The sequence below is a fragment of the Arvicanthis niloticus genome, chromosome 3 (assembly GCF_011762505.2).
Source record: "Arvicanthis niloticus isolate mArvNil1 chromosome 3, mArvNil1.pat.X, whole genome shotgun sequence".
NCBI lineage: Eukaryota > Metazoa > Chordata > Mammalia > Rodentia > Muridae > Arvicanthis > Arvicanthis niloticus.
Window position 1 is genome coordinate 1,824,963 of NC_047660.1, and position 23,993 is coordinate 1,848,955.

Here is a 23,993-nt window from a genome sequence, read left to right on the forward strand (position 1 = left end):
CAGGGCACCTGAGCACAGGTAACCAGCCATGTGGCAGAATGTAGGTTAAAATAAATGGGTTATTTTAATTATGATCTAGTCAGAGAAAAGAGCCTAGCTATGTGGCCAAGGTGTTTGTAAATATATTTTAAACCTGAGTCTTATTTCTGAGAGCAAGGGGTTGGGAGGAAGAACCAGGCCTAACTTCTACAATGTCTCTGTGAGTTCATGGCCAGCTTGACCCACATAATAAATTCTGGCCCAAGAAGAACAACATAGTTAGTTAGATCCTATCTCAAAAAATTAAATTAAAATAAATTAATTAATTTAATTAAACTAAACTGAAACCTAGGATTAAATCCCATGGCTCCCCAGTAAGGGCTCTTGCCATCAAGCCCAGGGACCAGAGCTTGATCCTTCGCACCCACAGGCAGATTCTCACATGTTGTCCTTTGACTCCACACATGCACCATGGCACATGCATACCCTTATGCACACACACAAGTAAATAACATAAGTAAATGTAAACAATTCTGAAGGAAAAAAACACCTCGGACTTATCTTAAAGTAACTGAAAATGTTTATTTATTCACTGATATATCGGGAATACAAAATGTAATTACCTTTACTTCTAACCAAGTCTGTCTTCATATTAAATACTTGTACTGAGCGTAAAACAAGAAAAGCAGACTCTTCTAATCCTTTTATATACAAACATTGCATCTGGCAATGTTACACATAATTATTTGATATGCTGTGTCTGTGCTTGGAATGTATAGTAGTGAAAGTAACTAGAAAACATATTTTAAAACCTGAGGGGAAAAAGTTCTCCTCTTTCTGTTCCCTAAGAGAAAAGATCTTAGGTTTTCTTAGTCTTTCACGGTATCTTTGGCTTAGAGAAATGGATTTCAGATTGGAGCAGACTTGAAACGTGAGAGAAACTAGAATCACAGAGAATCATCCTCAGCACCATACAGCCAAAGCTTCACTAGATGGGATAGATATTATAATTCATAAAGAGAATAACATAGCACTTTATAGTTTGCCTCTAATATAATGACTAAAATCTTTCATTTTGCTTTTAAGCCAAGAACATCAAAAGTAAAACATCAAAGTCATCAAAATAAAACACAAAGTTTGAAGACATCATGGGTATATTTTGCAACTAAGGGAAAGTTGTATTAAGAACATCCTCTGGGACGTAGCTCAGGGCCAGAGCAAAAGCTTGACACATGCAGAGTTCTGGGTTCTACGTCTGCGACCAGACAAAACCAAACACACACTTCTTGTTATTATCATTTATATCTTCCTTAATTCAAAAAATAATATCATTCAGCCAAGGAACTTGATACATATTTTTGTACTTCTAAATCTAAAGTAAAATAGGAACTATCTGGTGTATGATATGGCAACAGTGCAATCAGGGTTCTATTTGGGGCATGTATTTCATGTAAATCTACATATAGGAAAGAAGACCAGAGCCTGAGGTGAAAACAGCTAAGCTCCACATTTAACAGCTTTCATGATTTGTTATTGTTGTTGGTTTGAGACAGGGTCTCTCTGTGTAACAGCCCTGGTTGTCCTGGAATTTGCTTTGTATACCAAGCTGGCCTCTGCCTCCTGAGTACTGGGATTAACTGTTGGTGCCACCATACCCACCTAAGTTTCATGGAACTCACCCACTGTTGTAAAGGCTTTAAGCAAGTCTTAGATCGATTGCACTGCCAAAACAAAAGACAGATGCAGAGGAAACAGATGCTCTCAGGACAAAACAGAGCAACAGATTGCTAAACTCTATGATGCATCCAAAGAATAAAAAATGTTTGTACATTGTACAAAAGAATTTTCTTCATCAAAATTAAGTTTCTTCTTCAAAGTGAAAGACAGGAGAGAAGAAACTGGACAAGTGTGCTGTGGTGTTAACATCTCAGCAATATGGGAGACTAGTTGGGCTCTCTGAACAATTCTCTGAATTTTTTTTTTTTTTTTTTTTTGGTTTTGTTGTTGCTGTTGTTGTTGTTGCTCTAAATAAACAGAGAATATGGAACAGCTTTTTAAACAAAAGCATCCATCACCAAATCCACAGTGTCAAACTTCTGCTCTTCTGCACAAGATTTCAGAGATGGCTCATTCATCATGTTGAAACAATATTTTCAGATAGAAAGTAATCTATTTTTACTAAGCACATAAGTACATTTTGAGTCTGTACCACTTAGTTGACTAGAAAAGAGGATGCCACATGAACAGATACCAAGACAGAAGTCAGTACCAAGAATGGGGTATTGCTATAATAGGCCTGACCATATTTTTGTTTGGAGGAATATAGATTGGGGAACTTTTGGATCTGAAAAGCAGTGGAATGCTTTAAGTGTGGCTTGATGAGCCATACTAGTAGAAATATGGAAAACATTGGTACTGAGGGTGATATGAACTGTGGGGCTGGCTCAAGAGGTTTCAGAGGAGAAGAATGTAATGTGGTCTAGAGACTGTTTTGTGGTATTTTGGTGAAGATGTCCTTTTTGTCCTTGTCTGAAGAGTCTGCTGGAGGCTACATCTAAGGTGAAGAGAATCAGATTAATTGCATTGACAAAGGAAGTCTCAGAAAAGCCAAGCATAGACTTTGTCTTCTGGTTTACTCTCGTGAAGAGTGTTTTTGATCAAGCACAGCAAGCTCAGTAAGGAAAAACACAAAATGTTTGGTTCAAGTAATACAATTGCACCAGGAAGTAAAATGGAGCTGAATCCCATGTTTAAGGAGAGAAACAGATTGAGGAGTGGTGATCTCAGGGTAAGATCCCATCCTGCTAAGCTTATTGTTTGTGTTTGCAGTTGAATAAGGAATAGTTATATCATGTTAAGTGTTATTACCTAGTTATTGTTTTCATTTGGACTTTTAATCTGGAATGAACTATAATCCAGAAATGGAAAGCACAGATATTGATCCAGATCTTGAGATTGGAAGACACAGACTTTTGATCCAGACCTTGAGGAACAGTGGCCATGAAAAGCTTAGGCCCAGGCATGGTAGTATTTACCTTTAATCCCAGGAGACAGAGACAAGCAGATCTTGGAGTTCAAGGCCAGCCTGAGGCAGAACAAGTTCTAGAGGAAGAAGTGTTTAAGTCCAGGCATGGTAGTATACATCTTCAATCCCAGTATTCAAGAGACAGAGTCATACAGATCTCTAAGTTCAAGGTCAATCTACAGAGCAAGTTCCAGGACAACCAAGTGTAGGCAGTGAAGGGGCTGGAAAACGGAAAGCTGGTGATAATGTGATACAAGAAGGGGGCCATGTTTCAGCCCCAACAAGCAGCAGAAATTGGCAGCTTCAGCCATGTGGCTCTGGCTTTATAGTCAAGAACAGAAGGGACTACTGGGACAATTGATACTGGTTAGCTGGAGCTAAGAAATTAGCAGTGATTAGGAAGAGACTAGGATCACTGAAGTAAAATCTTCTGGAAAGTGTTTTCTGAGAGCACAAAGAGGCTGTGTTCCAGAGACAGCCAAGGTGGTAACTAGTGAAGCAGGTGGACTTGGTAATGTATAAGAATCACCTAAATATTACTAGTTTTGAAGATATGAAGGGGACATGGAGAGCAGGTAAAGTCTGGCACTGTGAGAGGCCAGTAAAGACTACTGGTAAAGGTGTAACCACCATAGTTGCGGTTGATGGCCCAGGACTGAAGGGGTCATGCAAGGAAATCTAGGCTTGGAACCATGAAGAGAGCCTATGAGAGGCTATTGGTGAAGCCTAGTTGCAGTAGAAGACTCTAGCTAACTGGGGATGCCAGTACCATAGGATGAACAGCAGCAGCAGTGGAATGGAGTCACCCTGAGCCTAGAGTGTTACAGAGGGCAGAGCTGAAGAAATGGCCAAAGCCATTTGGAGGAGCCCAGAAGATCATATGTGTATCTCAGACATTGGAACAAGAAGCTGTGAAGTTGAAGTTGCCTTGGATTTCCCATTTCTGGTAAAAATGTCTGTCTTAGTTAGGGTTTCTGTTGCTGAAGAGACATCATGACCAAGGCAACTCTGATAAAGTACAACATTTAATTGGGATTGGCTTATAGGTTCTGAAGTTCAGTCCATTATCATCATGGCAGGAAGCATGGCAACATACAGGCATGCATGATGCAGGAGGAACTGAGAGTTCTACATCTTCATCCAAAGGAAGCCAGGAGCAGACTGTTTTCAGGCAGCTAGAAGAAGGGTCTCCAGGCCCACCTCCACAGTGACACACTTCCTCCAACAAGGCCTCACCTACTCCAATAAGGCCACACCTCCTAATAGTGCCATTTCCTGTGGATATTCAAACTGCCACAATCTCTCTCACCAAAATACTCAGTTGTTACTAGCATTCTTATCCACCCTTTCTGTGAAGAAACTGTATATAGAAGACTTCCTCTAAAGAGATAACAGAGTGTGTCTCTAGCTACCTGTGCTGCTCTGGGAACCTCACCTTGCCCCTTCCTAGTGATGCAGTACAGTATAGTCACAGCTCACTCCCTACACTCAAATTCAGAAACATGGGCTCCCATATAATCAATACATACCAAAGCAGGAGAAACTGTGGTACTTCTGATACTGAGTGGGAATGGGTTGGGATGGGGTGCAAGGAGACTTTCCACTTGGATTTGAAATAACTGATCTAAGAACTAGAGTTACACTTGTGAGCCACTGTGTGGGTGCTGGGAACCAAGCCAGGTCCTCTGTGAAGAGTAGCACATCTCTTGGCCACTGTGCCAACCCTTCAGTGCCCATACTTCTAAAGACAGAAGCCCACACCTCTGTAACTAACTCCTAGCTTATAGCTGGAGCCTTTGCCTTTTAGCATTTCACAAGAAACTTCAAGTTAAGCAGAGTTGTGTTGTATGCATTTAATTTACATAAACACTAAACCAAACATAAAAGATGACAAATTAACTTTAAAACAGTGCCTACACATCATCGTCAAACAATTCCACTCTGTATTCAATCACTTAAAAACTCTGCTTTTGTGTTTTGTTTTGTGTTTGAGACAACATCTCACTCTGTAATTCATGCTGGACTCAAACTTATTATAGCTCAAGCTCCAGCCAACCTCAAATTTGTGGAAATACTCTTTCCTCTGATTTTCAGGTTCTGGGGCCATGGTACAAGTCAGTACAGTACACCTGGCTTCACTTTCTCACCACCTCCATCCTAGCAGACTGGTGAAAGCCACCAGCACTATCTTCCAGAATAGTTATTGCAGCCACCTCCTCCCTGGCTTCCTGCCTCTAGAACATGACTCAGCTGGCCTTCAGTCCAGCATGAAGAGTGCTTACCAAAGTGGGCCTCATTAAACATACGTGAGAACAATCTTCAATTCATTTGTTGTGTGTGTATGTGTATAATGTGTGTTTGCAGGTGTGTGCATGTGCCTGGAGGCCAGAGGACAAAATTAGCTGTTTTGTGTCATCATCTCTAGTATTCCTCTGTGACAGAGTTTCTCCCTGAGCCTGGGCTTAGGCTGATGGCCAGGAAGTCTGAGCAATCCTCCGGTCTCCACCCTAAGAATTGCTAGGATGACAGATATATACAGCCACACCTAGCTTTTTACATGGATAGTGGGAATTTGAACTCAGATCTTCATGTTTGCACAAGCACTCTTACCTACTGAGCCATCTTCTATCTCCCTAGTCCACCCAAACTTTGAAGACTCACTAACCTAATACACAATGAAGGTCATCATATCATTTTTCATATCTTTAATATTTTTATAATTAAAAAGCATAGTGCCAATATTTGTTAAAGTTCCATGATTTCTCTACTGGGACCTCTTTGGTCTTCCTGATATCATAAAGAATGCACACAAGAGCATACACAGGATGAGAGGGAAATCTAGTCGTGATGTCTGCCACCCTACTAATCATCAGGGTTGACTCAGCTGATCTGGCTGACTTAGCAGATGTCCCCTCCTCCTCCTCTCCGACCACATCTCCATATACAGTCCTCTCAGAGCTCATATGTGGTCAAGGATGACCGGCACCAACAAGACTGTTCCTCATAAATGAGCAGCTGCTAGTGCCCCTCACACAACTTCCAAACAAATACTTAGACACATATGATGTAGCTCTGCCCACTCAAAGCACTCAGATCCGACTCCTACTGTTCATTCACCTTGGTTTATCCAGACAGAACCTTGCTTAAGCCATGGGTTCCTTTGCAGATGATGTAGCACAGGAACTTGTCAAAACAAAATTGCTAGTTCTAGAAAATGCATGGCACTACTGATCATGGTGACATGCATTGAAGCCTAGCTGGTCAGGGAGCCAAACCAAGAGATTCATTTGACCCCAAGAGTCTGGTATTATCCTGATTAAGACTTTTTCTTATAAAGATATAGTGAATGGACTGGAAGTGTAGTTCGGAGGTAGTGTGTACTCCTACTTTGGAAAGTATACTGGGTTTGATCGCTTGTTCAGAAAACAAAAAAAAAAAAAAAAAAGCAAACTTTTAAATAACTAGGACTGCATACACTGAAAGATAGACATCAGAGTATTCTCTAAAATGCTTAGGATATAACACATGTGGTTCTTTATTGAATAAGTTCCATAGGCTGGAGATAGCATAGAAGTTAAGAGTGCTGACTGTTCCTGCAGAAGACCTGGGCTTGGTTCCCAGTACTCCCATCAGGCAGCTCAGGATCATCAGTGACTCCAATCCCAGGGGGTCCAATGCATTTTCCCAGCCCCAACAAGTTCCTGAACACATGCAGTATGTGCAAACTCACACATGTGCATATAAATTAAAAAATAAATAATCTTTAAAATCATAAGCAGCAGTGGCTCCAAGAAATCACTTACATAACATATAACACCTACAATATAATGAAAAAAGAAGATACATGTATTTTTTAATGGTGCAAAGTTCCACAGATATCACTTTTACTTTGATTTGTTTCACTCCAGTAAACACTAAATTCCAGGTTGATGATAATAAAAATAATTATGTGTCTGCTCTACTCACTCATATTCATGAACTTCCCCTGGATTTTATCATTATGGACCCTCCCTCTGGAATTAAAAACCAAGATAAACTTTTTCTTGGATAAGTTTTTGGCCATGGTGTTTTATCATAGCACCAGAGACTTACAGACTGGTATGTTCCAGATCCTCACCTAAGGATCCAACACAGTGCCTTCTTATAAAGTCTTCATGGAGACCATGTCTCCAGGGGATTTTTACCTTCTTGCTTATGTTAGAATCTAACTTTGAGGCTTGAATTCCACTGCACTGAATGACTGTCCTACTAAGTAATACAGACTTCTCTCTCTAGGAGACTTAAAGGGGAGCAAGAGAGAAATAGAAAGGGAAGAGCAAGCAGAACCACCCATCTGGAAGAACAGATCACTTCTGAGTGAAGAGAGACAATGAAGCCAGCATTAATGATAAAGTAGCAATTGTCTAAATTTTAATCACCCATCTCCATAAGTGACAAAATTTTCTCATGTAGTCAAGTATATAATTCCTTTTTTATTCTCTCTCTCTCTCTCTCTCTCTCTCTCTTTCTTCCTCTCTCTCTCTACCTACCTACCTACCTAAGTGGACATTTCTGGCTTCTTTGAAGACTCTTATGTCATGTGATACTTTTCTGAAATGAGCCTGAACTCCAGGACTCCAGGACTGTTTCGTTGTTGTATCAGTTTTGGGTTTTCTGAGGTTTTGTTTTTTTAACATAGGTGCTGGGATCTCAACTCAGACGCTCATGCTTGCATGAGATGCATATCCATGACCGAACCATTCTCTAGCCTCTCCTTGGTTTCAGATTTGGCTGCATTACGCAGTCTCTTTTCTAATTGCCATGTCACCATACATTAGACTTCTGAAAGATTATTTACCTCCATAAGAATGACAAGATGATAGTTGCCCAAGAAAGGCAAAGCCCTGGAGAAGAAGTCTGGGGGCAAGGCCCCATGGGATGAGTTCAAAGGCAAAGCTCGAGACAAGCTCAACAATCCACCCCGCCTGACAACGAATGCCGTGCATGGAAAGGAAGTTCTGCACCACAGCTTACTGCCCCAGCTGTGGTCTCTGAGGCACTGGAAGGAGAGACCTGTGGTTCTCCAGGAACTCCTAGCATAGGACCTATCAAAACACTTCCAAAGCACAGTGCTCAAGTACGCTGAACTGAAGATGCCAGGAGTGGGGAAGCTCCAGCTGCTGTTGAGGATGTATGAAGAGATTCCACCAACTGTGCGTTTGGAAAGTCAAAGCTTTAGTAAATAACACAGGCTGCTGTGACTTCTGAAATTAATAAAAAAAAAAAAAGTAAGTTTTCTAAATTTATAATAGAACGTATTATATATAAAAGACATACAGCGATTTCAAACTCAGAAGGAGAACGGTATCCTACACACTAAAAAATTATCAAAGTAATTACCCACTGAGATTAAATAAACTTGGTTCAAATCCTTAGACCACACTGTAAATTATATGGCCAGATGTTAGTAATTCTCCATAGAAAACAGAACAACTCTAATTTCTCAAAAAATACACTATATAAAAACAAAGCCCTTTACCAAAATAAAATATAATGTAAAATAAAAATTTGTTTTAAATAACCTTTCTGTGGTAAGGTAATTATCTTCAAAATATACAGAAGGAAGATTTCTGCATGGTATCAATTTCTCTCCAATCCAAAAAGTAAAGATTAGATGGTCACTGTAATTACTCCATTATGCGTTGGGTATCTGTTTACCTGTCAGTTTAATAAAACTCTGGTAACTGCAATTTTCATCAAAAGTGTATGTCAGGCAGCCCCTCACCTGGTCTCTTCGTCATCCCGAGCGATGCGCATGCCTTTCCCACCACCGCCTGCTGAGGCCTTGATCATCACAGGGTAACCTAACAGCAGGGAAGAGTGAGACAGACGCTCAGACTTTGATCATGTGGATGTATGAACATGACAACTGACCACATGTTCTGTAACACAGACGACAATAATTTATTTAAAAGTTCCTTTCTTTAGAGTTACAGAAACACAACCAATGTAATGACCTTACATATCTAAATGAATAAGCATGTTATCAATAGAATAGAGCATTGGATCGATAAATATACTTCCCAAATAATGAAATAAAAGCTTTAAAAAAAAATCTGACAATTCCAAAAATCAGAAATATATAAACCAGCCAATGATTTAAAAAGCAGTTTGCATAGCATGCACGCATGTGTACATGTGCACACACACATTTGTGATTCTGAAACCTGTCACTTGCATGCATTACACAGCAATTTCTCTTTCATTTGCAGGAACTTTGAGTATTTTCACATGAAAGGTCACAGAAAATGCTCTTAGCCTTTATCAGCAAAACTGACAGAGTAGGGGGGAAATCAAGTATGGTTATTTCCCAAAGAGCCAGAGTCCTCACACACAGCAGAGAAGACACTGCCTGTCTCTGTACACTCAACAGGCTGTTGTGAAGGTACCAAGTCAGGACCCAGATAATGGCCATTCTCAATTACAGTTTCATGAGAAGAGATAAGGCCACCATTTTATCACTCTACAATCCCTCCCATCACATGAGGAAAGTCAGTCTCAGGCATGGTGCTACATGCCTTTAATCCCAGCACTAAGGAGGTAGAGGGAGAGAACTCTCTGTGAGTTCAAGTTCAGCCTTGTCAGCCAAGTGAGTTCCAGGACATCCAGAGCTACATACTCAGATCCTATCTCAAAATAAAAATGAACCAAAAAAGAAAAAAAAAAAAAAAGAAAGAAAGAAAGAAAGAAAGAAAGAAAGAAAGAAAGAAAGTAAAGTAAAGAAAGGACAAGAAAGTCTCCTTCCTTAAAGGCTCTCTGGAAACTCAGTGGAAATAATTACACAAGTAATAGCAATTGTTATTGTCTTTGCTCGGGAAAGAAGCAGTCAGTAAGCCTTATACTGTTTTTCCTGGCCTGTGATTCTACAACAGCATTCAACTCTAGCTGTAGGACCTTACAGGAAAAAAAGGAAGAAACTGCCCAAATGTCACAGACCTTTGACCCTGACACACAAAACACCACCATTGGTTCAGCTACAACAGTACTTGCTTCCTCAATATTTCATAATTAAGTCCATTAAAATATGTTTGCTATGCTTATACTGGGGGGGAGGGGGAGAGCATTTTGGAAACAACACAAGTGTAGTAAGAAAACTAAATGTATTGTTCTTAGTCTGGGTGCCTTCTAATCCAAGAAGAGAAAAGCAAAGGACCCAAATAACTCCAGCCTTGGAATTCAAAAGAGCAAACGACCAAAGAAAGGTAGAAACAAAAGGAATTAGAGACAATGTGACAAAAATGGTCAGTTCAGTAGCACGAGGGGCATTTTAGGTGTGAGCTATGGAAACAGATGGGTGAGGGGACAAGGGCAGCTTTATGAAATGGTGAAGCAATTCAGTGTAAGTATAGACACAATGTAGACATAATTAGCCAGTGAGAGGATTTTGCATGTTTGCATGCCAGACCTGCCTAGGATCATGCACAGTGTTTACTCTCACAGTAAGCAAGCATCAAGCCCGGCATTTGTCTCATTCAGTGCTAGAGCTACCATGAGTGTCCATGTTGAAATCAGTAAAGTGTGTGTGTGTGTGCACACGCACGTGCAAGTGTGTCTACTATGAAGTAAAGAAATGCAATGTAAAACTGCCATGCCTGCAAAAATTCTATCTACAACAACTTGCAGTCTTTGTATAGATAAATGAGCCATCACCACCCCCTCCAGCAAACAGCATGTTTACCAGTTCCACCCATACTTATTCATGCTTGCAACAGGAAAGCTCGAGGAAATGGGTATTCTCCTCCCATGCCTCCTCCATTTGGGGTTCCTAAAGACTGGGAAATCTTCAGTCTCCTCAGCCATATGTATGTTATGAACTCTCAACTATGCAGTCATTTCTGAGTTTGAAAACATGATGATGAATTTATCCTTATCCAAAATACCTCTCTTGTTAGACCTATGAATATCTGCAACCCAGAAAGTCAAGAGTCCCTGATAAAAATGTAAAAAGCTGAGTATGAAAAGCCTGGGAGAGGACAGGAGTGCTGTCCCAGCAGCTAAAAGAGTTTATTTCTCTTGCAAAGGACCTGGGTTCTGTTCCTGGCACCCGCTTTAGAATACTCACAAGCAGCTCAGGGAATCTGATGCCCTCTTCTAGACTCAGAGAGCTCTTGCACACATGTGGTACACATAAACTCACACACACACACACACACACACACACACATACACACATAAATAAAAAATTAATTCATCTTGAAAAGAAAATGATGGAAGGAAGAGGGAAACTAGCAGAAGTTGGTGATACTAATTCTGGCTACATTCTGAAATAACACAAAGCTCTTGTACTCAGTTTGTGATATTAAATAATTCATTACATCTCAAGTGGCACCACCCCATGAAGAAACAAAACCATTCCACACAGATGATAACAATATGAAGCAGCCTAGTTCCTCTCCTACCATCTCACTGTGTCCTGCCATTCTGGGTACATTAAGTTATGTGGTACCTGGAACTGGAAGTGGAAAGAAAACTAAGGATAAGTAAAAGTCAGTATTACTGGAAAAATTAGGAGTTACCAACAAGAACAATGGTCATTGCCAACTCTCTGTTACCTACTCGACATATACAGTTTCCAGGAACAATCTCTTATTATTTTCTAATGCACTAAAGCATTCCCTCCTGGGTTTGGCTTTTGTCTGCAAAGCATTTGTTTAGATTTATATTTTCAGTTGACATGTGTTTGAAACAGAATTACCTTCTTTATCACAACAAATGCAAAGTATCTGAGGCTTTAAAAGGAGAAAATCTCCCTTCTAATACTAAGAGAACACTTGTAACCTTACATTGTTTAAATATACAGACACAAGTGATTCACAAACACAAAGAAGCAATGACACTCTTTTGGGTTTGTTTGCTTGTTTTCTGAGACATGCTGGCTAAGAATTCCCTATACAGCTTAGGCACTACAGACTGTCCAACATCCTGGTTCTAGGGTCACACATGGGACACTGTATCCAGTGAAAAGACAGCTTAGACTGGGGCCTGGCTGCTCCAGTTTCTCTTCACCTTTGTGGCTGTCCCATTGGACCGTCATTCCACAGCCACCTGGAAGCTCCCCAACACATCAAGTGCAGCACAATTATGGGTAAATGAATACTTTCAAAAAGAAACTACACAGTTTCTATTCATGAGCCGTGTACACTCAAGTACACATGCACTCTTGTGACATGATAACAACTGGGAAGTATGTCCCCCAGAGGGGCCAGCTTTACTCTTTTCTTGAAATGGCTTCTCTAAACAATTGATATTTTAAGTTAACTTAAATGCTAAGAGTGGAGCCTAGGCAAACTCAGTGAGGAAGAATGAGCCCTGTCCGAATTCTGTACGGAGAAGTCATCTACCAACGCTTTCTATGATCACTTCAGCTGCTCTACAGTGAATGAGCGGGAGCAGCTGGAACTCTGATTGCAAGGTCTTTGCAGGAGCCCAAGTGGCAGACAGCTCTGATTTAGATGTGGCCAGTCCCAGAAAAGAAAGATAGAGGCTTCAGTTTGTTCTACAGTCTGAGACACCACGTGTTGGATACAGAAGATAAGGAAGACTCTGGAAGCTTAGAAGCTTCCCCCATTTAGTTGTGGATGCTAACAACTTGATTAACTGATAATCAGACATCTACCTGCATACGACATGATAAATAACCAGACTCTCCCAGCAAATGCCACCCAACACTGGAGGTGGCAGTAGGAGAAGTAATAGTCAGGCAACTTAAAAGCTGATAAAAAATACCTAAAGGATAAGGTACTCGTAATTCATTTTAAAATTACATAAATTTTAGATTTAGTTTCTTGAACTACATTTTGATAAAAATAAATAAACTAATGGAAAAGTGAAAGTAAAAAGAAGACAAAAGCAAAATATTTCTTGGAAAATGTCCAGTTCCAAATATAGTAGTGCTAATCAGTAACCTCACCAGCAAAGTGAGGTCGTGGAGGGAAGTTATCTTTCTAAAACAGTTGGGAAACCTACAAAGGTCTTTGTTTCCTAAAGAAAGGTTCAAAGAGAAAAGAAAATAAAAGATACTGCAGGGAGAAGAGATCTCTCAATGGACAGACAGCCTGACAATGGACAATGGGCTCAGACAAGAAAACAAAAGCCTTAAGAGAAAAGATCAGACAGGAAGGAGACCCCCTGGGGAGACTTGTGTTAGAATTACAGAGAAATTAGAGTTTCATACTGCATTTTGCAGATTGTTTTTTGCTTGTTTAATGTAAAATAGTTAATCTGCCCTTTCTTTAGGAAAGAGTTGGTTTATTTTTCTTTGGGCAAGGGGAGATCCTGTCCTTTGTGACATTTTTAAAGATTGGGACTTGGTTGTTGTAATACTTTGTCTTGACTGCCAACTTGACAGAATTTAGAAGCAACTAGAAATACACCTTTTGAACCACTAAGAGGGAGAATATCTGAGCTCAACGTGGGGAGCATGTACCAACAGGAATCCTAGAGGCCCAGGAAGAGAGCAGTGTAGGCTGCCTGCCTTTACTTCCTCACCCTGCATGGGTCTGTGACTGCTGATGCCCTCCACTGACAACAGGTTCCAGCTTGATTGTCTAGGATGGAATTAACACCAGGCACTCTCTCCAGGGAGCATCATGCTTCTCCAGCATCCACAGTCATTGCTAGACTACCCAGGCCCTGCTGTATATAGCACTACAATGACTCCATTTTTATGACCATGACTTGAACCTCTAGGTAAGAAGGCAGGCTAGAGGCCACCTCTGTGTGAGCCAATGGAGGCCAGAGTCAGAATAAGAAAAGGAGGATTTATCCCAAGAGAACAATAAAGAAAGCTTATTTGAAATACATGAAGGGAATGAAGAGATACCAGGCAAAGAGCAATAAGAAGTTGTACAATGCTGAGAAGAAAAGCAAGACTTGTATCCGTTGCATAGCTCATGAACAGACAAACGAGAAACACTACTTCAGAAAAAGTAAGCTAAGAAAAGAGCCGTCTATTCAGGGGGAGGAGAGGGAGAGGAAACTGCAGTCGGAATGTAGTATATGAAAGACAAACTTTAAAAAAAAATAAGAGTGGTCTGTTCCATGGGTGTGGGACACATGCCTGTAATCTCAGCATCAGAGAACAGAAGCAAACATCACCCACCATTCAAGGCATTTAGAGGCCAGCCTGGTCCACACACTTGGAGATACACAGATAGAGTTTGTCTTAGAAAGCAAAACAAAACCAAAAAGAACAGACTGCTCAAAGAGATCTCTCCCAAAACCAGAACTGTGAGCCAAACAGCTAGTGTACAAAGCACAGCACAGGAATGAAGGAAGCATGAGAAAGCAAGACACGTGACTGCCCCTGACTACCAAACTCGAAGACACTGGAAGAGGTACAGTACCCAATGGAGATTTCAGAAGTTATCTTGTAAAAATGATCAGTGACACAGCAGAGGATTAAAATCAGGTGAAAGAATTAAATGAGGATCTAGAGAGACAGCGACACAGGGGGAAGAGTCAGCAAAGCAGGTGATGAAGTCAGCCAGTTGTGGTAGTTTGAATGAAACGGCCCCATAGGCTCACAGGAAGGGACATGACTTGAAAGAATTAGGAAGTGTGGCCTTGTGTTGGAGTAGGTTTGACCTTCTTGGAGGAAATGTGTTACTAGTGGGCTTTGAGGTTTCAGAAGCTCCAGCCAGGTCCAGTGGCCCTCTCTTCATGATGCCTGAAGATACAGATGTAGAACTGTCAGCTACCTCTATAGCACCTTGTCTGCCTGCATGCTGCCATGCTTCCCACCATGAACTGCCAAGAATGGACTAAACCTCTGAAACTGTAAGCCAGCCCCAATTAAATGTTTTCCTTTAGCCAGGCAGTGGTATCACATGCCTTTAATCCCTGTACTTAGAAGATAGAAGTAGGTGGATTTCTGTGAGTTCAAGCCCAGCCTGGTCTACAGAGCAAGTTCCAGGACAGCCAGGGCTAAAAAGTTTTCCTTTATAAGAGTTTCAATGGTCATGTATCTCTTCACAGCAATAAAAAGCTAACTAAGAGAGAAAGTTTTGTTTTGTTTTGTTTTGTTTTGTTTTGTTTTTAACTCAGCAACATGGAAGAAAAAATTCAGCAGGGAAACTGAGATTTTTTTTTTTTTTTTTTTTTTTTTTTTTTGCAAAAACAAAAGCATGAGACATGTTGGAAATGAAATTTTAAAGGGGGAACAGTGAACACTATTACAAACAAACTAAACTAAGCAGAAGAAAAATATTATGGGTAGGAGGTAAGACTTACAAAATGCTAAATTCAAACATCAATAAGTAATACAAAATAAATGAGTATATCCATCATGGTCCAAGAACGCTGAGATATGATCAGAACAAACCTAAACATTCACAGGGTAAAGGGGGGGCTAAGATAAACACTAAAGGCATGAAATGACAGCAGAAAAAAATGCATCCAGCTGGTGGTGGCAGAAGATATCTTTTAACTCAGTACTAGTTGGCAGAAGGAGGCAAATCTCTGTGAGCTCATGGTGAATTACAGGCCAGCCAGAGCTACATAATGAGACACTGTTGACATTCAAATGCAATAGCCATTTAGTACCCCAAATGGGCACAACAAGGAAAGAACCTTTCTACAACATATTATACACAAGATGCCAAAATATAAAACATTGAAACAATATTAAAAGCTTCAAAGGGCAAATGTCAGGTCACCTACAACAGCAAGAACACAAAATACCATTAGCTCTCTCAATAGTAACCCTCAATGTCAGAAAAATATGAGACTATAAATATTAGGTCCTGAAAGTAAATAACTGCCAACCAGAATGGCTATCATCTAGCCATGCTTTGTTTGACAGAGAAACAGGACATTTCAAGACAAGCATAAGCCAAAACAATTCAAGATCACTAAGCCAACGCTACCAAAAATGCTTTAAATCCTATACAAAGGTCTCAACCACAAGAGCATAGGACAGAATAAGCTTCTCGAGAGGAAACGCTAAGCAAAGGAGAGCTATAAAGAATTCATTACCCAACCCAGGAAACAAGCAAAGCCCTTATACACTATGAAGAGAAAGTAAAAAACAATCAATAATCTACTCAATCAACAAAATCACAAGAATTAGTTGATTCCTCTCAGTAAAACTTTAAATATAAATGGCCTCACCTCACCATTAAAAAGACACAGACTGGCCAACTAGGTAACTAGATCCAGTTTTCTGTTGTTTCCAAGAAACATACTTCACTGCTAAAGGCTCCCCTAAAGCTTGTGAGTCAACAGATAGAAAGAATTCCATCATTGGTGTAAACCAAAACAAGATTGCATAGCTATTCTGATACATGAAAAGTAGACTTCCAACCAGAATCAGCCAGAAGTGATAAAGAAGGTCACTACATACCAATAAAGGAAGTAATGAATCAAGAAGATCTGCAACTGTGAACACATATGTACCAAACATAGGCTCCTCTCCTCCTTCCCCTCCCTTTCTTCACCCCCACCTCTCTCTCTTTCTCCCCAACAAGAACTCAGAGAATCATTACACAGCACATTTAAAACTTAATATTCCAAAAGCCTGGGAAGTGTAAAAAATTAGTTCCAAACACATATGACCTATAGAAATAACTTTAAAATATTTGTAACAATCCAGGAAATTAAAATGATGGTTTAAAAAAAAAAAAAAAGAGTCTCCCAGTAAAGCCCAGGATCAGATGGGTTCTCTGCCAAACCTATCAGACTTAGCTCACCCTGATACCAAAACTGGACAAGGAAAGACACATGCATGGATGAACACAACAAAAAGAAAGAAAGAAAAGAAAAGAACCATCTTTCCAATTAACATAGAGACAAAATTTCTCAATAAAATTCTTGCAAACCAAATTCAAGAACAGGTGAAGACTATACACCAGGACCGGGTTGGATTCAGTCCAAGAATGTGAGGATGGTTCAGTAATGTCAACTCAATAGTGTCACAGTCCAACGATGCATTATCCACATTTCTACTGCAACTGTGCCCTTAAAAAAGAAAGAGTTTCTCCAAACAGAAAAATGATAATAAAATCTAAAGTGAAAAAAGCATATTTTTGTCTTTACTCAGTTTGCCTTAAACATACAAAAATAATTATGTATTGATATATTTATTTTTATAAGAATTATTTTTACTTATATAGTTACAAATATGTGCAGTGAGTATATGTAATACTATTTTAATATTAAATACAAACTTTAATCTATTCATTTGTTAATGATGAATATTAATTATAATATACTAAGTATGTTTAGTTTAAGTAAGAACTAATCAATACTATATATATGAAGATATAACCAAATATATTATAAAATACAATAAACCAATAATGAACACTACTACTTTGGCAGAGAAAACTGAGTAGACATCACAAAAAAGTGACTTTGTAAAGCATCTGAAGGCAGCACAGTAAGAAGAGGTTTTCACAGGAGGCTTCTGTGTGATCTGGAGGGTTCTCTGGGAAATCCTTAATGCCTTGTAAAACTTCTTTACCATGTTTCATTTCACTTCAAATTTTATGGCTTCTCTTCCTTCCAGTCTGCTCAGGACACTAGCAAGCTTCTATTTAACAGCCACACTGCAAGCATGCACTTCACAATGAGGGGGAAGGGGAAGAATTAGAAGAAATAGAGGGAAAGGGTGGGAATCATCAAAGACACACCCATCAGTGAAATCTGAATTGTAACTATAGGAAACTTTTCAATAATTAAAAAAAATGGCATTTCTAAAGTAGATGGCATATGGAAAAAAAAAAATGTTCCACACTAGAAGCTACAGTTGCGTAGAAAACACAACAGTGTCCAACAATGACTTTCCAGCTCTGGTAGTGTAGATAAATGTTGCCAGAAAAGACACACAAACTTGAGAGTGGGAGAGCACATCAAGATTTTGTGTTTATCACACAGCACAAAAAAGAGGGAAAAGGCAACAACCTGTGCACAGTGTGGAGGGAGGCACAGCTCTGTGTAGACATCACAGAAAAGTGACTTTGTAATGCATCTGGCAGGCAACACAGGAAGCCTACGCTCTACAGAGAGGCCTTGCAATATGAGGTCCAGACCTTGATTCCCCAGCAACACAGAAGAGGAAAAAGAAAACAGAAATACAAACATGAATCATACAAGAAAAGCCAGAAACTGAGAAGACAAAAGAAACAAACAAAAAATAAAACAGATTCAAATATATGTTTATAATTCTGTTGCTCACAGGTGGGAATATATTTTCCCATGGACTCAACATCCACTTTAATCCTTAAGTAAACTTACAACAGCCATCCAAACCATAAAATAAGTGTGAAATATCTCAATAAGAGTAGGAAAAATCTGATCCATTACCAAAGACTCACATGCATGTGCACACACAGACTTGATCCATCACCAAAGGGCTCATACATGTGTACACACACAAACTTGAATACTATGTAACCAAAGAAAGCACTCTTGAATGTAAGATGTGTAATTCACAGCATGTCGCAGGCATATGATCCTAGAGTATACTCTAGCCCTTTCTGTTTTTCAAAATCCCTCCAAATATGACAATAATAATATTTATATATATTATTTATTATAAAATAATATTATCATAGATGACTGAATAAGTGTTAATATCTAAGCTATGACTAAAAGGAGCCTTTTTGAGTTTAAAAGTGTATTAATAAAATTAAACCACTTTAGGACAGTCTTAGAAGCCATCGTTCATGGGGAATAAGGGGGTCAATGATTTAACCCACAGACAGCAGCGTTATGCAACCTACCAAGTCTTACTGTGAAATTAGTACTGAAAATTTCTAAGGATGCTGGCAACACTGCAGAAACAATTAGCACAGGTGTTGTCAGCAGATAAAATATTATCTTATATGTACTGGTCTTATCTCTAAGGCAGTTTTTCAAAACAAATAAACAACAAAGAACACTTAATATGATTTAAATGACCAAAACCAAAATAATTTACCCAACAGAAGCAGTACACGACAAGCCAAACACCTTTTCCAATCACAAAAGACCATCATGCTTAGGCAGCTGATAGCTCAGGGAGAACACCAGACTGAAGCACTCTATGCTAGCCTGCCTCCTTTGCAAGAATATATTAATGCCTATGATCACTTTGGACTATACAAACTTTGCCAAATCAAATGCTCTCCCACCATAGACAAAAATCCTAAGTAACAAATCACACTGAGAAAACAGGGCTACTAAAATATTAGTATGTGGCTTCCAGAACACACAATGTGGGCTAGCAGCAGACTGCTTTGAGGGGCTGCTGTAGGCCTGATGGAGAGTGTCGTCTGGTGTCCTTGCCTAGACACAGCTTCCCATCAGATGTACACATGTACTGATCTGACTCAGAGTTACAGGCATCAAAGCTTGTTCTCTTTTCCTATTCTCTCCATTTAGTAGACACTGCAAGAGGAATATACTTGAAACTCAATATACAACAGCCTTCAAATGTTCCTCAGCCTCCTTTTCACTTGCTTAGCATATCCAGTTCTCACCTCCCACTTTCTACTGCATCTCTCCAGCAAGGTTATTAAGTTGATATTTTACATTTTAGCAAAAGGTAAGAACTTGAGCAAGCACTGGGCGGTGGTGGCGCACGCCTTTAATCCCAGCACTTGGGAGGCAGAGGCAGCGGATTTCTGAGTTCGAGGCCAGCCTGGTCTACAGAGTGAGTTCCAGGACAGCCAGGGCTATACAGAGAAACCCTGTCTTGGGGAAAAAAAAAAAAAAAAAAAAAAAAAACCTTGAGTAAGCTTATCAAAGGCACCTTTATTTGAATCCTGTGTGCTGTGTCCTTCACATTGCGACACCACAGTTGAGTGCTCACACACAAATACAAACTGTGTCCAATCTTCAGGACTCTTCGGACAATTGTTTTAATTAGCCAGTGATTTCATCTTATGAAAGAACTAAACTAAGATCAAATGACTGCAAATCCTACTTTAATAACAGAATATGGTAATTCAACTGATAAATTCTTCTAGAGCCACAAGTAATCAGAAACTGAAAACTATTAAAATATTATTTGCTCTATGGGAATTCCTTATTACAGGTTTGCTCAACCGTATCTGCTGAAAGACACAGAAACACTACCAAAGTTAATTTAAGGACTTACCAATTTCCCTTGCAATTCTGACAGCTTCATCTGCATCCTGTAAAGGCAGGAAATGAGACTCAACATTAATCCCGTGAGGCATTGCACAATGTCTTTAGGGCAGTCATATATTGCACTACTGTCTCCTCTGATTCATTTAATGTTCAATTTTACAACCTTCTAACCCTTTTCATTCAGAGAAATGTAAAATTAATACCATAAGTGGAATGTAAATTCTCCTTCATCGTTATTATATTAAGAAACTCAAAGCGGTTTGAAATGAGCTGGCAGGAAACATGACCAGAATTGCCAATGATTTGGGGCAGTTGCCGGGATTTAATGGCAGAATTTAGATGTTTACAATCAATACTGAATCGTAAATCAGATCATTAAAGCTTGTCTGCAGCCCCCTTGTCTATTTATACACTGTGTTTTCCTAGATTCTGTCAGCAGGGGGAGTTGATTGTCTATTGTTTGGGAGGAGCTCCATCAATTTTCTAGAAATAAGTAAATTACCAGTATCTGTAGGAATTAACAATTGTTAAAAGAAGAAGAAGAAGAGAGAAAGAGAGAGAGAGAGAGAGAGAGAGAGAGAGAGAGAGAGAGAGAGAGCCTTGTGATTTTCATTATATTTTCTTTAACCAATTCTTCAAGTACATATTTTATCTTTAGTTGTACTAGGTACATAAATTAAAGTTCAATGAAACTCTGAAGAGCAAGATAAGGGTTCCTTCTTGACACCCAAGGAAGGCCAGAGTCACCAACTCACAGGGGAATCCGTCCCTGCCACTTGTCAGCAGTGACACTTGAAACCCTAAGCTTCCACAAACTGCCCAGCCAAAGTCATTCACCTGACATGCACTGTGCAAACTAAATACACACATTTTCCACATAACGATAAAGAGGATTCTGAACATCAAGCCACTTTCTCAATTCAATTACCTTTTCCTAATCCAGTGGCACAATATGTACCACCAGCCATGTTCTAGAACCACCAGTTGATAAATATGCAGGAATTGTTACACAATTTCAAAGCATTCAAAGGGAAGCCTGGCATTTTTAAAGCTCTTAATTTACTACATTTAAAATGAAGAGCAATCACAGTAGAATCCCTGCCTCCCAAACTGAGACTGGGAGAAAATAACTGCTTCATTTATGTCCAGGTTTTAAAGAAAAAAAGGAAGAAGGAAGGAAGGAAGGAAGGAAGGAAGGAAGGAAGGAAGGAAGGAAGGAAGGAAGGAAGAAAAAAGAAAAGAAATTCTTCCTTAAAAGTCTTCAGTACCCAACAACATCCCTGAATAAGGAGGCTGTAACGGGAAGTTGTCAGAAAAATTTAATTTCCTTTCATTAGCCAGTCTGCTCCACAAATAGGTGCTTGTTAAGTTCAAAGCAATCCTGAAAGCGACACCAGTTTTAAGTCTTTTTTTTTTACTCCAAGCAGTCACATCTGCTAATGAGATTTTCCAAATAACAATTGTTTTCAAGTCAGAGATAAAGCTCTATCCTGCCTCTTGCCCCAGAACCAAGCTCTCCTCCCTTAGCTCGCCTTGCTGCTTGCACCAACCCTACATCTCCAAATTTTAGTTTAAAAGGATAAAAAAAAAAAAATCCATGAAACAGGTCATTTAAGAATGCCGTGGCTCCTACACATTGAGTGGAAGGCTCTTTGTTCCAGCCGGTGACAGTTATTGGAGAATACCTGCCTTTAATCGCCTCTGTCAGGAAGTGTTAAACCTGCCAAGTCGAACAATTAGTGCCTCTTGAACAACATACAGGAAGAGTGAGGACTGGTGAGGACCCGGTTATAATCAGCTTGAAGGAAACTTTTAACATTTCAGTCAATGTGAAAGGGTGTGTTTGCCAAAGACGGTCTCAAAGAAATTCAACTACAAGCTAAAAGCCTGGGCCCCAGGGAAGCCAATAGCGCTCAGGCTCCACTTCTCCTGTTTGTCCTGTATTTATGTATGCACATGACACACACATGTTGTGCTTTAGATGTAAAGAGAATTGTATTTATACATAGTAAAACTTCTCAAAATTCCTTATCTGCCACAAAACAATGTTAACTTTTGACTAAGGTATATACATTTTCCTACTATAAAAAATCTATTTCTATGACAGATTTTCAGATAAAATCAAATTGTGTTAAAAATTAATTTTTAATTTGTCATTCATTGAGCCAAAAATTTCGTTGAGGATCTATTATGTATTAGACATTATAAAACATTATTATTGTTTTTGAAAATAAATTAAACACACATGGCATATTTAGTTTTATTTTGGGATACATAAAGTTACATTGGAAAAGATAAAAATTCTAAATAGCCCCTAAGTCAATGGCACTAGCATATAATGCATGGAACCTCCTTACAGGGTTACGGATAGAATAAAAAAACATGTAATAAAGCTTGGACGGACCATTGATCATTCAGAAAAACAGATAATTTAAGTCCAGTAAAAAAGAATCTGAAGGGAAATATGAAATACATCCAACCTCAACTATTACCGTAGGTTGATGCAGGAGATTGACACAGGAGATCCCACTGAAGTGTGAACACAGGAACAGGCTTGAGCTGCACTTCACACTTCAGTCAAGACAAACAGATAGCCTCTGTGCAAATAGCTGCATTTATCAAACTTGGAGAGCCTGTGTCTGTGTCTCTTCATCCACAGATTTTAGTTGTAGATTATCCTATGGATGCCTCTCTCACATGTATCAACAAAAACTTATAAAGAGTTTATTATTTTCAATTGTGATGTTTTGAGAAGTAAAACATCTGGAAAACAATGTAATGGACCTTCAGCAAAGGACTAGCATACAGATGGTTCAGTGGTTGAAGTGGCATACTAAATAGCCACTTAAAAGAATGACGATCCAAGTGTTTTAAGACACTAAGCCAATAAATATTCCCTAGCAACAATTTATACAATCCGGCTTCTGTCCTTCTAGAGTCCTAGCCCATGAAGAGAAACAGAAAGTCAAGTGGAGAAGCAAGTCACCTGAGAAGTGATGTGAACACTTCTAGAAACAGCAGAGAGTAAGAGGAAACTTGCTTTAGGTTATCTGAAAAAGACCTTCCTGAAGTAAAATTGAAACCTACAGATTAAAAAAGCTCAGTGTTGGGCTGGAGAGATGTCCCAGTGGTTAAAAGCACTGACTGCTCTTCCAGAGGTCTTGAGTTAAATTCCCAGCAACCACATGGTGGCTCACAACCATCTGTAATGGGATCTGATGCCCTCTTCTGGTGTGTCTGAAGACAGCTGCAGTGTACTCACATACATAAAGTAAATAAATAAATCTTTAAAAAAAAAAAAAAAAAAAGAAAAGAAAACCCTTATTGTTATGGAAAACAAAAAGAGAAAGGAGGTTCAACAGAGAACCAGCATACTGTGAAACAAGGGACACAGAACAGAAGACAAGTTGGCATAGAAGACATGGCCATTCCTGTCTGGCCTTCTGTGATACAGCCCAGAAACTCTGGTGATACAGTTTAGAAACTTCTGTCATACAGTTCAGAAACTCTGATATAGCCCAGAAACTGTGATACAGCCTAGAAACTCTGTGATACAGCCCAGAAACTCAATAACCTTGACCCTATAAAGAAAGATCACAAACAAGGCTGGGCTTCCAGAGGACAATTCTTAAGCCCAAAGATATTCAGGACACACACAATACACACAGCAGCGGCATGTTCAGTGTGGCTTGACTGCTTCTGAAGGTACAGATATGAATGCCTATACAAATACTTAAAGGCTCAGTAGTCTTGTCCCACACTGTGAGGATGGGGACTTGAACTTAATGCTTTAAGTTCGAAGGAAGGTTTATGATTCCACCCTCCATAATGCTTTCATGGTTTAAACCCTAAATCTGCCATGCTTAGGTTTTGGGGG

The 23,993-nt window shown here is 39.4% G+C and overlaps 1 protein-coding gene across 3 annotated transcripts in view; it reads right to left on the reverse strand.

Annotated features, from left to right (window-relative positions):
* The window catches only part of Pcca (propionyl-CoA carboxylase subunit alpha), a 300,754-nt gene that overhangs the window by 189,527 nt on the left and 87,234 nt on the right, over positions 1-23,993 (reverse strand). For all 3 annotated transcript variants that reach the window (XM_034498630.2, XM_076930527.1, XM_076930528.1), the window contains exons 8-9: positions 20,124-20,160; positions 8,769-8,847 (exon numbers count right to left, since the gene is read on the reverse strand). In XM_034498630.2, coding sequence (XP_034354521.1) covers positions 8,769-8,847; positions 20,124-20,160 — 116 coding nt within the window. The remainder of the gene's footprint in view (positions 1-8,768; positions 8,848-20,123; positions 20,161-23,993) is intronic.